The sequence below is a fragment of the Tachypleus tridentatus genome, chromosome 6 (genome assembly GCF_004210375.1).
Source record: "Tachypleus tridentatus isolate NWPU-2018 chromosome 6, ASM421037v1, whole genome shotgun sequence".
In the NCBI taxonomy this organism is placed as follows: Eukaryota; Metazoa; Arthropoda; class Merostomata; order Xiphosura; family Limulidae; genus Tachypleus; species Tachypleus tridentatus.
This window is the reverse complement of record NC_134830.1, coordinates 81,564,134-81,580,864: the sequence shown is the minus strand read 5'-3', so window position 1 is coordinate 81,580,864 and position 16,731 is coordinate 81,564,134. Positions and strand designations below refer to the sequence as shown.

Genomic DNA, 16,731 nt, shown 5'->3' with positions numbered 1-16,731 from the left:
GAAGTACAAAAAGCTGATCAAAATCACTGTCCTGGTGAACACATTAGCCAATTTAAAAGAAGCACTGGCAACTTCAGTAGATAAGGGGTGACCCAATTATCACTCAATTACCTAGAAGAGAAAACTAAAAAGATCCACTGATAGGTCATCTACACCTGAAACAGATGATATGACATTGGTGTGACCCCTGAAGTGATAACATTGACTTCAGAATTCATAATTGACAAAACTGCACAAAAAGACTGGATAAAAAAAATGGCTAAATATAACCAACCAAAATTTAAAACTGCTTCAAACTAAATGTAAAATGTGATACATGGGAAATTGGGAAGCACAAGAGAAAACATTTGCACTTGAAAGCTGCCAAATGAGAAGTTATGGTTCGGTAGATGAGTGTAGAGGAAGTCACATGCATCATGTGAGAATATCATGCTCCTATTGGTTAAAAAGTGATGCATAATGATTTAGAATGGAAGAGTGTGGGATGGTAGGCTTTTGGAATGCAAAAAGAAAAAAAATTTGCTTATAGAGGACAGCACTGAACAAAAATAGCTAATCTTCTGAGAGAGAGATATTGTTGATGATGAAAAACCCAATTGAAATAAAAACGTATCTCAGAATGGCTGGTATGGGTATTAACACTTTTACTGATAAGCAGAGAACAATGTTTCGACCTTCCTAGGTCATCTTCAGGTTCTGAGATAGAGAGAGATATTGTATTGAAAATACACTAGAAGATCTTATCTGAAAACTGTCAAGTTTGCAAATTTAGCAAAAGAAAATTGGGAAGAAAACACTGATTTCATTATTTTTGTATCAACATAATATCAGGGTGTGCTTTAATGGGGTTATACTGTATATATATATATATACATGCATGTCTATAATACATTTAAAAACTGTAAATACATGTATCTATGCATGTTACGATCTTCTGTACCATACCCAACCTACTTCAGTGGCTTTCAGAAGCTTCTCTGTTTTGCAGTGAGAACACTCTTCCTTGACAACAGGTTCTTCTGCTTTTACTTTTGAAATAACACACACAGCTGGAACAGTTGAAAATGCTGGCAAACGATGAACTAACTTCCGTAGTAAATGCTGAAGAAACATTTATATACATATATATCAAGTGGGTAAGAAACTTTAAAATATTTATTCAAGGAAAAGATACACAAATAAAACAAAGTACTAATAACCTTAAGTTAATACGGCAAAAAAATATTCATATTTATTTATGATACATGTACTGTGGCCAATGCTCTTATTCACATTATACCACTACTATAAAAGTGAGATTCAACAAGTGCTTCAAATTTCTGAATTTACATTTTGAGGGTTAAATATAAGCATTTACCTCTATGTACAAAAAACATATCCTTCTCATTAACTCTCAAATAATGTCAAAATGTATTTCATATTTCCTAGGTACTCTCTGTGATGTCAGTATTCACATTAATGAGAGTTCTTCCATTTATGAAATTACCCATCTGAGCCAAAGTTCTCTTTATGTGTTTTACACTTATTCAGAACAACATTAGTGGCATTGCCCAAGGAAAGGTATCTTTCCCAAAGTCCAAAAGCGTATGAGACAGACAATGTTGAGAGATATAATAATCCAGCATCATTTTCTGGAAAGAATGCTGATAACTGAAACTTACATGTGTTATAAACTATCACAGCTGATGGAAAACTTGAGAAGCAACCAAACCATGGTACCTCCTTCACCAAAACAACAACCAAGTGAAAACAAAAGGAATTTTGAACAAGCAGCAAGGAGCTCACAAGTGACCACAGCTTAAACCACTGGATACAATCAATCATATAGTGCAATATATATTTCATAATAAGCCTATAAATAAGACAATTTCTAGTAAATTTCATGACAAATTTTTATTTGGTATGCAAGAAGCATCAAATATACCCACAGATGTCGAATAAATTTGATAGGTATTTACCATCCAGAGCACTAATCAATCCTATGTGTAGAATTACAAAAAAAAAACTGTTGGGAAATTTACTTGGCTGACGTTAAGGAAATTACAATATGAAACAAAAATAGAAAGACTACTACCATTGGCAACAGTGAAATCCAATAAGCAGATTATGAAACAGTCTTATGAAGATAAAAGGAAATAAATGTGTTAGTATCATCCATATGTCTGTAAACATATTCCAAATGAATGCTAAGTGATAATGCTATGGAAACATGCAGTATGAGTAAAAAATGAAAGGACACCTGTAAATATAAGAAGACTAGAAAAAGAATAATGTAATGTTTTTTTAAGAGAATCAAGAAGTCTATGAAGCTAATGTCAAACTAGGAAATATAACAGTATTGATGAAAGCCATAGGATGAAATGAAAGTTCAGATACAAATCGAAACACTGAAAATAATTCAAAAATGTTTAATATTATTGAAAAAATATTAAGGTTATACATTAAAAAAATGAGTCTTTTGACACACAGATACTGTCAAAGACCAAAGGACATCTAAAATTGTGTAACCACTCAGATAATGTTCTGACTGTGTGTGTAAAAAGACACATAAGAAACCTGATGGCTTGATGAATAACTGTGTATGTGGAAGAATAATGGCATGAGAGATCACTGAAGTTAAGATATTTTTAACTTATACATGTGATATGTGAAAATAAAATGATTGGTAGTCTGATTCCTTGATTAAAGACCATATTATGAAAATGAACTTTTTAAATATAAGAGAACTAAGAGAGATATTTGCCTGGATTAGGAAATTGTAACAACAAACAATATATTTGATTCCTGAAAAAATAGTTGGAAATGATTACTTGTTTGTTAAGATTTTGTAATTAATTTGTTGAATTTAACTAAAACCTGATAGTTGTTGTACCTGATAATACAAGGTTATCTGGAAGAAACACTAACCCCATACACACTGCTGGCCAAAATCTTAAAGCTAATGAAAATCAAGAAAAAATATACATTTTGCATTGTTAGACTCAACCACTTATTTGAGTAGAGCTTTGAAAGATGAAAATAAGAAAAGGGGAAAAAAAGAAAAACCTTTTTAGCATTTAATAGGGAAAATGTGAACACTATGAAACTAGCTTAAATATTAGCTGGTCAAAAGTTTAAGACCATACTGAAACGAAGCATTAATCAGTAAATACATAACAAAATTGAGTCATTTGTGTTCAAGTATTAGCGTTGTCAACATATCCTGTGTTACATTGGGTAAAAACATGGCAAAGGCTAAAAGGTTGACAGAGTTTAAACGTGGCAGAATTGTTGAACTGCAAAAACAAGATCTCTCTCAATGTGCCATTGCTGGTGGGATTGGGCATAGTGAAACTGCTGTTGCAAATTTCTTAAAAGACCCTGAGAGATATGGAAAGAGAATTTCAAGTGGTCAGCCCAAGAAAACTTCCCGGCGTTGAGCAGGAGGATTCGCAAGGTTCTCCGGAAAGACAACAGCCGATCGTTGAACCAAATTAAGGCCCTTATGGACACAAAATGCAGCTCAAGAACAATAAGACAGCATCTATGAGAGAAAGGCTTTAGAAACCATAAAAGTCTTCAAAGGCCATGCCTCCTTCCACACCACCAAACAGCTCAGTTAAACTTTGCTGAGAAGCACCAAACATGGGATGTAGAAAAGTGGGCAAAGGTTTTGTTCTCTGATGAGAAAACATTTAACCTGGATGGTCCAGATTGCTTTCAATGTTACTGGCACAATAAGGATATCCCACAGGAGACATTTTCTACATGACACAATGGAGGAGGTTTCATCATGATTGGGGGTGCTTTCTCCTTCCATGGAACAATGGAACTTCATGTTATACAGGGGTTTTAATCAGCAGCTGACTACATTAGCATGTTGGAGAGAGCATCTCTATTGACTGAAGGCCCTCGGTTGTGTGGAAATGACTGGATCTGTCAGCAGGACAACACTGCAACTCACAATGCACACAGGACAAAGGACTTTTTCATGGCAAATAATGTGATTCTTTTGGACCATCCAGTGTGTTTGCCCAAACTTAACCCTACTGAAAATGTTTGGGGGTGGATGGCAAGGGAAGTCTATAGAAATGGACGTCAATTCCAAACAGTGCATGATCTTTGTAAAGCCATCTTCACCACTTGGAATAACATTCCAGTCAGCCTTCTGCAAACGCTTATATTGACCATGCCAAAGCGAATGTTTGACATTATTCACAATGATGGCCATGTATCTCACTACTGAGACCTCTTGTTTAGAACTTCTTTTTGGTATGGTCTTAACCTTTTGACCAGCTAGTATTTAGGCTAATTTCATAAGTGTTCACATTTTCCCTATTAAATGCTAAAAAAGTTTTTATTTTTATTTTCCCTTTTCTCATTTTCATCTGTCAAACTTCTACTCAAATAAATTGTTGAGTCTAACAACTCAAAATGCATATTTTTTTCTTTATGTTCATTGGCCTTAAGATTTTGACCAGCAGTGTATATATACTCTATATATCCAATGATAAGAAAATTAAATTTAACATGACAGGGTAATTAATTTAATTATTTACTTTACAGGATCATTCTTACACATAATCTGTTCTTTAATTAGATAATTTCTGAATGTTTTATCTGAGAGCAGTCTGTATTGTTAACTCAAGTTCTTTCAATTTGTAATTAATAAATTTATGAACAGAATATTTTATGAATGAATTGCTTTGAAGCAGAATAATATGTTGTAAAATAAGGCAATGTGGATAATGTTTTCCTCTGTGCATTTGAACTATCTTGCACTCAATTTCAAACAGGAACTTTTCACATGCAGTAATGAAATGGGGTATCTAAATTTATTGATTTCATTCAGTAAAAATAGATCAATAAATTCCTAGTTAAAACTTTGACATCATAACAGCATATTATCATTTTTTCTCTGTGATCAGTACCATGTTTTAAGTTGAAAGACATATAAAGTGACAATGTTTTCTTTTATAAACACACAAAATCACAAATATATTTCATTCAAACAACAGGGCTCTGATCTATATTCATCTTTGTGTACTGAAAGTAATGAAATACTATATCATTTATTACAACTTTGAATATAAAAAAAAATCCATTTATTACTGAACTAAAATATCCTCCTTAATTATGAATTACTTTTTCTACAACAACAATTATTGTTTCACACTGCACATGTAATTGTATTCTACATTAAGAAGGTGTGACATGCAGTACACTCTGATACAAATGTTTAAACATTAAATTTTAAAATTTTCAACCAAAATATAAATACATCATGGCCTAAGTATCCTGAAACTAATTTAATAATTCCAAAATTTATGATGTGACACCAGACCAGCAATCAGCATTAGAATAAGAGATGCACAGAACATTTTTAATTTTAAACTTATGAATAAAAGTATTAAAAAAATAATAACTAACAAAGCTTAATTACGTACACTTAGCCTTGTCTCAATAGATCATTATGTAACCATCACTCAGTCTACTGAATTATATGAAGCTAACCACCTCCAAAAATTATACCAACTTTGTGTAAGAATGTTTAGCATATCCTCTTATGGTTATAGCAACTATATATACATATAATAGTAATATTTCTAAGACCTTTAAAACAGAGAATGTCAATTTAACATTTCTTCCTACATTGTCTAATACATCATACAATATTCATTTCCTTTAATATAGTTATTACAAGTTGTACATTCCACACCTTTCAAATGTACTATATATGGCTTGTATCATGTCTACTGATATGTACACAATGTGCTAGTAATATGAGCAGGTCAATTTTCAGTATCAGCACAGTTATAATTAAGTCAAATCAACTTCAATTATGGCACAGTCACTTGAGGACGGGCCAATCATTTATCACCATGATGAAATAAAATGGCCTTAAAAGTATTTTTAATCCATGAATGAAAAACAGGCAAACAATAGTGTGAATCAAGCCAGTATGCAAAAGAAGAGCATTAGTTTATATCCACATTTCTTATATTTGCATTGATCATTTACACTGACAGTGAACATGATTTTATTTCCAATTTTTACATAATATTTATGTAAAATTGCATATTAATAAAATATTATTGTAGTCATTTCTATCAATTTCAGCTTGAATGTAAGTAATTATTATGTAATTTTTAGTTATTTTGTAAGAGAGAGTGATAAAGTCTGAAAAACCATTTCTCTTTCATTTGCTAAATAATATGTCAAGACAAACTGAAAAAAGAAATTCATTATGGGAAGATTACAACACTGATTTTAAAATAAGGGATAAGACCATTTTTCAATAATTTCATTTATGGATTTATTCATATGGTTTACTTAAGTTTTAACTTATTTTTCATAAAAATAAGTTTCTAATTTATTCTAACCACAGTAATACAAGTTGTAAAGGACTTTCTGTAACATAACTGTAATTATCATAACTCACCAGGAAGACTAATAGGTACATTCACAAACTACTGTTAGTCACCTGACATTGGCCTTTCCAGTCCTAGTTTTGAGTAATTTCACATTATGGCTAATTACAGAAAGTAAAGTACTATAAGTTTTAAAAGACTTGTAGCAAAATTTTAATGATATCTTGCCAGGATGACTAATGGGTAGTTCAAACAGCAGAGTCAGTCACCTAAAGTTGGCCTTTCTAGTCCTGGTTTCAAGTTATTTAATGTAACAGCCATTATCAGAAAGTCATAAGAGTTTTAAAAGACTTGTAGCAAAATTGTAATTATGACTATCCACGATGACTAATGGGTAGTTCAAACAGCAGTGTCAGTCACCTGAAGTTGGCCTTTCCAGTCAAAGTTTTGAGTTATTTGATGTTACGGCCATTTTCTAATTTCAAATCGAACCAGATGTCATTTGATTCTTAAAACAGAATCACATTAAAAAGTTTAATGTATAAATTAAAAAACTTAAATAGCATTAAAAAGAATAATGGCCTTTAAAAAACTAAAAACATATTTGAGGTGGGCAGTGTCACCATTGCCAATAACAATATCTCATGTTTCAGATAAACCTCGGGACAGAACATGTTTCAAATAATGACGTCATTGAGAGTCATAATGATGGCAGGACAGTAAAATGTGGCTTATTGTGATCTGAGTGTTACAGACAACGCATTGGTGCATCAGTCCCAGAAAAAAAAAAAAGTGTTAAAAAACTGTGACCAATGCATAGTCTAGTTAGAACAGCGGTTCCCAACCTTTTGGCACTCGCGACTTGAAAATGTAATTGATGAAATAAAATTAATGTTATCCCAAGCTACTTCTAACAAGGCTACGCAACTTCCCTGCCAAGGCTTCGTGACCCCCCGGGGGTTGCGACCAACCGGTTGGGAACCTCTGAGTTAGAACAACTTCCTCTTTCCAATCCTTATGAAAGCAAGACAGCCAAAGTCCAATAGAGGGTTTTATTAATAGTGCCAGAGCAGACAGATTTAGCTGAGGTGTCAGCGAGCTCATTCCCATGAATACCAACGTGGCCTGTTATCCAGAAAAACTAGAAAGAAGTAGATGTTAAAGAGAAATGGGCCAGTTGGTTTTGAATATCGGTAAGAACAGGGTGTAAACTAATGTTAATGGGTTCCAGAGCCAGTAGAGAACAAATTGAGTCAGTACAAATAGTGCAGTGTGAGTACTGCTTAGTATCTATGTGATCCAGGGCAAGAGAAATGGTGTACAGTTCAACAGTGAACACAGAAGTTGTAGAAGGGATTCTCCACTCAATCACAAACCACAACAAACCATGGCAGAGCCCACACAATCACCTGAGTTCAGACCATCTCTATAATTACGAATGGAAGGATGGTTCAAAATATGTTCAGCAAATAACAGACAGTATTTCCAATCAGGGGTGTCTGTTTTTCTCAGATGACTTAAAGATAGGTCACAATTAAGAACTCTTAAGAAGCCATGGTGGATGGGCTGACCAGTGGATACAGCAATGTTATCCAAGGACAGACCCAATTCATCCAACTATGCCTGGATGTGTAGGTCAAAAGGAAAAATGACAGAATCTCAGATGACTTAAAGATAGGTCACAATTAAGAACTCTAAGAAGCCATGGTGGATGGGCTGACCAGTGGATACAGCAATGTTATCCAAGGACAGACCCAATTCATCCAACTACGCCTGGATGTGTAGGTCAAAAGGAAAAATGACAGAATCTCAGATGACTTAAAGATAGGTCACAATTAAGAACTCTAAGAAGCCATGGTGGATGGGCTGACCAGTGGATACAGCAATGTTATCCAAGGACAGACCCAATTCATCCAACTACGCCTGGATGTGTAGGTCAAAAGGAGAAATGGCAGATTGTCTGTTCTGAAAAATTATAGCCCATCCAGGAAGGAAAAAACAACCCCAGGTGGGATGCTTTGATAAGGAACAAAGTTTCGAAGCATATTGTAAAGACAGTTGCAAACAACAAAGGTGCAAAGAAGGTTCATGAGACTCTGTGTACAAGCTCTGAACTGGCAAAGTGCAGAAAGCCTTGGAGAAGAGCCGAAGTCCTCAATGATGAATGGGGTCCAGCATCTTTAAGGCCGAGGTCCTGGCAGAGCCATAGACAACTCCACAGTTGAGTTTCGATCAAATAACAGCACAATGTATCTTTAGCACAAAACATCAATTTGCTCCCCAAGTCGTGGAAGAGAGGACATGGAGGATGTTCAATGCTCTTGTACATTTGACCTGTAGCTGCTTGATGTGTGGTGTAAAGGTCAGTTTACAGTCAAAGGTAAGCCCCAAGAACTTCGTCTCAGGGTCCACAGGAGGCACAACTTCACCGATATGGAGTTCATGATCAGGGTGAATACCTCATTGGCAGTAAAAGTGCATGTGAACAGTTTTAGAGAGAGAGAAGTTAAAGCCGTTTGCTGTGATCCACTTCAGTAAACGATTGAGGGCAGTCTGTAACTGCCGCTTAATATACCTCATGTTTGATAACTGACGTGAAAGGTGAAAGTTGTCGACATAGAGCCCATTTGTAACAATAAGAGAGAGTTGTTCAGTGATGGCATTAGTCTTTATACTGAAAAGTGTGACACTCAAAACACAACCCTAAGGGACTCCAAGTTCCTGCAGAAAAGAATGAGAAAGTGTTGAACCTACACAAACTTGGAATAATCACCTGTTGACTAAATATGTTTAATAAACAATGGGCAAATACTCAAGTAACCCATACAAATGGAGGTCTCACAAAATAAATGCCTTACCTCCATGTTGTACAATAAGCCTTCTCAAAATCAAAGAAAATTGATACAAGATGTTGTCATTTGAGAAAGGCTTCTCTGATTGATGTTTCAAGTTGAATCAGGTGGTCCATGAAAGAGAGCTGTCGCCAGAACCCACACTGGATGGGTGAGTGGAGGTTATTTGATTCGAGAAACCAAACTAGACGAGCATTAACTATCTTGTCTAAGGTCTTACAGAGACAGCTCATCAAAGCAACTGTACAGTAGTTTCAAGGAATCTTGGGATCCTTCCCAGGCTTAGAGAAAGGAAGGACAATAGCCTGGTGCCAGGCTTCAGGAAAAAAACATTCTCCTGCCAGATCTGGTTTAAAACAATCAGAAGACAGGTGGCACAGCATTTTATAGGGTAAATCATCAGATCCAACCGATGTACTGCCAGACCGATGAAGGGCCAATTTGAGTCCTATCAGTGTAAAGGGATGATTAAAGTCACAGAGACAATCAGCTCAAAAGAGGTGATCGTTCTGCCCAAATCTTGATGGCTAAGAAGGTGGAGGAAGAAGCAGAAGTACTAGATACCCAAAAAAAGCTTTCACCGAGAGTATCAGCAATGCTCCAGCTATCAGCTACTTCCTGACCATCAGAGAACAAGATCGTGAGGGGGACAGAATTATATTGCCTACTGACCCTTTGAATCTTGTCCCATATAACTTTGGAACTGGTGATAGAAGATATGCTGGTTATGAACTTTATCCAAGAGTCATTCTGGCTTTAACATCTTACCCACCGAGCATGTGCATGGACCTGCTGGAAAGCGATGCAGTCAGCGAGTGTGGAATACCTACGAAAAGTATCCCAGGCCTGTTTTTGAGCCTTCTGTGCCATGTGGCAGGCAGGATTCCACCACAGATGAGGATATAGTGGAAAATATGTCAAGGTTTTAGAAATCCATTGAGCAGCTGCTTGTATAACACAGTCAGTTACTGCTGCTACACAATCATCTGCTGATGGCTTACAGATAATGGCAGGATCATGTTCTACAAAAGCAGTGAAAGAGGGCCACTTTTGCTTGATCCAGCTTCCTCAGGTATGCAGGTTGGGCAGCATCAACCACAGGAAGTTTCTCTCAGAATTATAGGAAAATGATCACTGCACCATGGATTATTGTCAACCCTCCATGAAAAGTGGGAGAATAGTGAAGGGGAGCAAATTGAGAGATCAATAGCAGTAAGGAAGAGACTAGATGCATGAAAATAGGTACAAGAACACGTACCAAAAAGAGAAAGGTGGTGATCAGAGAGCATAGGCTCTACGGAGTGACCTCTCCCATCAATATAAGCACTTCCCCAGAGGGGACAATGTTCATTAAAGTCCCCCATGATTAAAAAGGGAGATGGAAACTGTTCAATGAGACGTCTGATTGATCATAGGTCTCTCCAGGTGAAACGTAGAGAGAAAAAACAGTGATGATACAACCCAAGGAAACACAGATGGCTATGGCCTTCAAAGGTGTGTCGAGTGGCAAAGACAAGGTAAGCACATGATGATCAACCAACAGTGCCACCCCTCAATGCACTTGTCCATCACACAGCCTGTCATTTCTGTACAATGAAAACTGCTGAAAGGTGACTGTATCAGCAGGTTTCAGAAGTGTTTCCTGTAATGAAAGACATACAGGACGGTAAGAAACAATCAGTGCTATGATGTCATCCAGATTAGAACATAGACCTCGACATTTTAATTGTATCAAGGTGGCCATTTTTATTTATGTGTAAGTGAATTGGGTGGAGAGCTCTTCTGTTTACAATCACATCTTTTTTCTTTACTGTCTTTATTTGAGGGAGGTCTACAGATCTCCATGGATCCTGCCCTGGGTTGATTGGGCAGGTCTTTGCTGTTGGAAGAAGATTCCAGTGACTGAGGATGTGAAGAAATGATCATTTTGCATCTTGGGGTGGGAGAAGAAGATATTCCAAAGGAAATGCCCATACTGAGAACCAAGGGAATTGGATCTTGGTGTTTGCTGGAATGAATGTTAGAGACAGAGATGGGTGTTGATTCATCAACTTCTTTTAACCATGGAGGTCAAAAGACTTTTCATTTGGTTTGAAAACAATTCTTTTGGAGGCACAGAAAGATTTGTCTGCACTCCCACTCTAATAGTGGAATGAAGTGCAGCAGCATACATATGAGATGAAGTAGTAGAGAGCAACTTTTGAGCCTCAGAAGCAGTAATGTTTTGAATCATTTTCAAATGCTGCACCTCTTTTTTCTTTAAACCATTCAGAGCAAGAACGAAAGTAGAACGGGTGAAAGCCATTGTATTTCACAAAACCTATGAAATTTGGCCTTAAAAGTTGGTAATGAATGATAACCATCTGCCCATGTAATTCTTTTGAAAACATGGGCTAGAAACAACTATTCTAGTTTGCTTGGCCCAACCAATACTTAAAAAAAGCAATAAATGTTAAAACAGATCCAGAACAGTTTATCACAGGAGCAAAAAATTACAGAAATAAAAAAAAAGTAACTTTTGAGGTTGCATTCCTATTCACAATTACAGTTTTGCAAAAATTTGGTATTTTGTTGCAAACATTTGGCATTACTTTGATAAAGCATAAGATACATACTTTGTAAAAATTTTTTTAAACTATAATAAGACTTCAATGTGGTAATAAAATGAAGTTCACCATAAAAATGTCTCTAATTTTTATAAATATTCAAGAAGCTTTTGTAAATGATGTTTCAATTGTGGGTAATTGCTTTAAGCTTTACTTTAAATGAACTGGATTGTCATATTTTTTGTGTATGTCTTTTGTATTTTCCAGTCATTTTTCGAAGTTTTAGTTGCTTGTATTGAACTGAAAAGTGTGTTTCACAATTGTTTTATTGAAAAAGAATAATTTGTTTCTAATGAGATGCCAATTCTATGCAGCAAAGTGCTGAATTTTTTGCAACGTGTAATTTCTCATCTTGAAAAATATAAGATATAACTACCAAATTACCTATCTAACAAGATTCTCACTTGGAAACAAACAAACCTAAAATTGCAAACAGACTTTCATAATGTCTTCAAAAAGAAGTAATAAAAAATAAAAAAGTATACTATATAAAAAATATTTAGGTGAGACATTTTTCTCTTTCTCCAAAACTGGGTGAGACATATTCCATATCCTGAAAAACTTTTAATTCTGCTCCAAATGAGCTGTCTTTAACCCTTTATCAACAGGCTGATGTAAAATACATGAGTTTATTTACATTTGTTAAGTATTTATGATATAACTTTTAATATTGTATGTGTACATTCATAAAATTTAGTAAACATTTAGTAATGATTCCAAGTTTCTTTTTAACATTTATTTAAGATTTGTTTGTGAAAATATTGAGCCTGTTTTATTTCTAGACCAAGTGCAAAGAGGTTTTTATGATATGATTAAAAACTATTCCTTGCTTCTAAAAGTCTCAAGTACCATTTATATAATCTCTAAAACCTCCTAAATACATTTTAGATGTTCATTTTCAGTAAAACTTTATATTTTGTCTGTTATTTTTCTCTATCCTAAATATTGGGGTCTGTCAACCTAATTGTCCTTGTAACCACCATAAAAAATTTGGAAATAAATATAACCTACGCTTTCTTTCATTCCAAAATGACTACAAATTATAACATGAAAACACAAATGTTCAGTCAAAATAGGTTAAATGTCATAATATTATACATTTATATTAATATTTATTATTTTTATTACATTGACTTTCTAGTCATGCCTAGCTAATGTTAGAGAAGTTAGAATGATGGAGTGCAACTGCATTAATGCTAGTATATTCAATATTATAAAACTGACTTTTAGTCTTCACAAAGTGTTCTGTCTTGGCTGGATTTTAGTGGCATAGTATTTTGTAAAACACAGTAACATTTCAATTATTGCACATTATATACACATATAGATTATTACTATTTACAAACAAGTTCTTATACTTATTTTCGTTAAAACAGAACACCAAATGAAGAAGTCAAGCAAACAGATATCTCTTCTTGTCATAACCTTTATACTCAGTTGCTGCTTGCTGTAGGTTGTTAAGTTTTACCAAACTTCACATGTAGAGAATGTGAAGCAAAATAATTTATTTTTGGCTTTTTATATACAGTTGAATAACCAAAAAATTACAAATTACTACACCAATACCACAAAATTCCATTATAATTTTCCAAAATTAATACCTAAGATGTATTTCAGTCAAACAAAATATGAAATTTCAAGCAGACTAAAGATACAACCTCCCTTCTTGAAATCTTCTTTTGAAAACATGAGAAGGTGTACTAACACATGAAAATGGCTGAGAAAGCCACAAAGGAGATATTCTGAGCTTTTGAAGTATACAGAAGTAAGTATACATAAGAAACTGTTTTCAAAAATGGAAAGAGGAACACAGATTGGTTCCTGTCAGGTATACTATCTGACTCAGTACCTGAGCATTATCTGTGGCAAATAAAAATGATAGGATGTTATGATTTTACATTCTTACTTGATAGTATTGGTATTTTAATTTCTTAATATGCTAGAAACTATTCTTTGTATTTTGACATCACTAATATTTAATATGAAACAGTCCTGCATTCATTTTTTTCAATATTTACTTCTGCATTAAGAAATTGAATAATGTATAATTCTAAAATTTGATACCATAATTACTGATGTAAATTCATAAAATAGTAGTTTGTTTTGTTTTGAATTTCATGCAAAGTTACTCTTGGGCTACTCTTTTACCAACAAATAGTGGAATTGACCATAACAATATAATGCCCCCACGAATAAAAGGGTGTGAATATTGAGTGTGACTGGGATTCGAACCTGTAACCATCAGACAATAAGTCAAGTGCCTTAACCACCTGGCCATGCCGGGCCAGTAGTTCAATAAAACGTTTGAATGAAACTTAACAAAGACAATGATGTGGCCTTTGGCCCATAGCAAAAGGTTTAATTTGAATGACAGAACTAAAAATTGTCCACCTTTACTCTTAAATGAAGCTGCAGCAAAAGCATCAGACCAGTAATTCAAATAACGTTTGACATAGGTTTGTGCAAAAAATTTTAAATTGAGCAGTTTGTATTGAATAACTTTGCACATGTGGGTTATATTTTGATTAAGTTTGACAAATAATTGTAGGTTGTAAAGATTTGTCAGAACCATATTTGAAAAATATCCATGAAAGTTATGCATGTTTTTCTATCAAATAAAGTTTCTCTACTCTTCAATCATAAGTTAAGATTTTATATATTGTGTATTTCTAAATGGATTGTCTTAAAATCTGGGATGTCAATACAGGGCCAGTAAAGTACTTCCACTGAAAAAATGTAATAGTTTGGATTACCATATTCCAAGCAACAAGAAGTGGAATACTGCTAAACTATCACTCCTGTTAATAAAACAATTTGTCCTACACGTTATTTTGGCAGCATAACACAGCTTATGTCTTGACATTAGAATGCATTGATAAGTTTGGTTTGAATTTCACACAAAGCTCAGAAGAGCTATTTACACTACCTGTTCCTAATTTAACAGGAACAGACTAGAAAGAAGGCAGCTAGTCAACACTACCCACTTTTGGTCTACTCTTTTGTCAATAAATAGTGGAATTGGTTATTACTTTATAATGTCATCCACAGCTAAAAGACCAAGCATGTTCAAGTAACAGGGATTTAAGTTCATGACCCTCAGATAATAAATCAAGCACCCTAACAATCAAAACATGCCAAACAGTACTTACAGGCATATTAACCAGAGATACTTCCACAGGGTCCCCACAATTGTTTCAAGAGTAAATGAAATCAAAATTATTTTTTACTTTTGAAATTCATATGTCATGCTGTGTTATAGCCTACAGAATAAACAATTTTTTCCATAATACATGATATGCACACATTTCACTGATGTCAAAACAATTACAAGTACAATGATAAATGTCCTTTATGTGATATCATTTTAGTGTCTACTGACTGACAGACAACACATTACTGTATAGTGTTGAGTGTTGTTAAAAAAAGTGATCTCTCCCATTGAATTGGATCCCTTTTGGGAAAATTACATTTAAATGTGAAAGATGCAATACCTATACGATAAGCTAGAGCAGCCTTATTTGGAACACCAGTATGGTTTTTGTTTTGGTCTGATTATTTAAGAAAGGATACTGACTTCTTTAAAATTATTCAGAGAAAAGATATTGATACTTATTTTTTATTATTATTAATAAATAATACGACTTAGAATATTCATACAATGATTTTGGGATTATGAAATGTTATCCTTTTGGGGGTTGATTACCATTTTTTCTCGAGAAAAAATGAGAAAAAAGAAAAAAATTGCAAGATCATAGGTGGATCTATGATATTGTCTTCCAGTTTCTTTAAATTACATATTTTCAAAAGATATTAATACTAAAGTACTTGAATTTAAGATTCACAAATAGGGTACTGTTAAAATTATCCAATTTTTTCAAATATTTAACGAGTTGCTAATATTTAATTTAAACGATTTTAAAAACAGTAAGCAATAACTCCCTGAAACGTAAAGTATGTTAAACTTTTACTTTTTTCAAGGGTGGAAGTGCAAGGAGTATAAAATTGAATGATAAAACACGTCTTCACTATACGTAAGTTACGTAAAGTATAACTTAACGACCTTACCGTGAAAGATGCCATATTGAATCCCATTTTCACTAGATGTCACTAAAAAAAATCGAATAGGAGCCACTAAAAGGAACAAAAGTTGTGAAAATCTTAAATATACCGTTAAGAAAAACGGGATAAAATGTGACGTATCAGTTTGTTTTGAATTTTGCGCAAAGTTACACGAGGGCTATCTGCGCTAGCCGTCCATAATTTTTCAGTGCAAGACTAGAGAGAAGGCAGCTAGTCATCCACCCATCGCCAACTCTTGGGTTACTCTTATACCAACGAATAGTGGGATTGACTGTGACATTATAACACACCCACGGCTGAAAGGTCGAGTATGTTTGGTGTGACAAGGATTCGAACACACGACCCTCAAATTATGAGTCGAGTGCACTAACCACCTGGCCATTCTGGGCCGACAGTATCAGAAGGTTTTAACACACCATCCCGCCAATAAAAAAGTTATTTGGCTCTTTAAGAAAGGAGATATCTTTTTCGTTTCTTAAAAATAATCGATTCTCCCCTGAAACTCTTGTAATGTGTTTAACTGTACCACAATCAACGGCAACTAATTTCCTAACCTAATTATTCAGTTAAAAAAATCTCTCCTGTAGCTTAAGTTGTTCTTTTTTAAATTTGAATATGTTTCCTCTAGTCATATTACCTTTGTGATTAAGAACAAAGTAATCATTGGGTTTATCACACCGATCCCTCAAGTATTTTCATATTTTAGTTGAACACAACATAATATTTAGGGACAAAAAGCGACATATTAGTCCGACTACACTGTTTCAACTACTAAACGAAACGGCCCGGCATGGCCAAGTAGTTAAGGCACTCGACTGGTACTCCGAAGGTCGCGGGTTCGAA

At 34.4% G+C, this 16,731-nt stretch overlaps 1 protein-coding gene across 3 annotated transcripts in view; it reads right to left on the bottom strand.

Moving 5' to 3' along the window:
• Mic26-27 (MICOS complex subunit 26/27) overlaps positions 1 to 16,118 on the bottom strand; it is a 57,483-nt gene extending 41,365 nt beyond the window's left edge. Inside the window, exons 1-2 of one of the 3 annotated variants that reach the window (XM_076505771.1) lie at positions 15,874 to 16,118; positions 955 to 1,101 (exon numbers count right to left, since the gene is read on the bottom strand). In XM_076505771.1, the coding sequence (XP_076361886.1) occupies positions 955 to 1,101; positions 15,874 to 15,900 (174 nt within the window). In that variant the 5' untranslated portion in view covers positions 15,901 to 16,118. The remainder of the gene's footprint in view (positions 1 to 954; positions 1,102 to 15,873) is intronic. The other 2 variants (XM_076505772.1, XM_076505773.1) reach the window with 2 other exon arrangements.
• Positions 16,119 to 16,731: the final 613 nt, after the last annotated feature.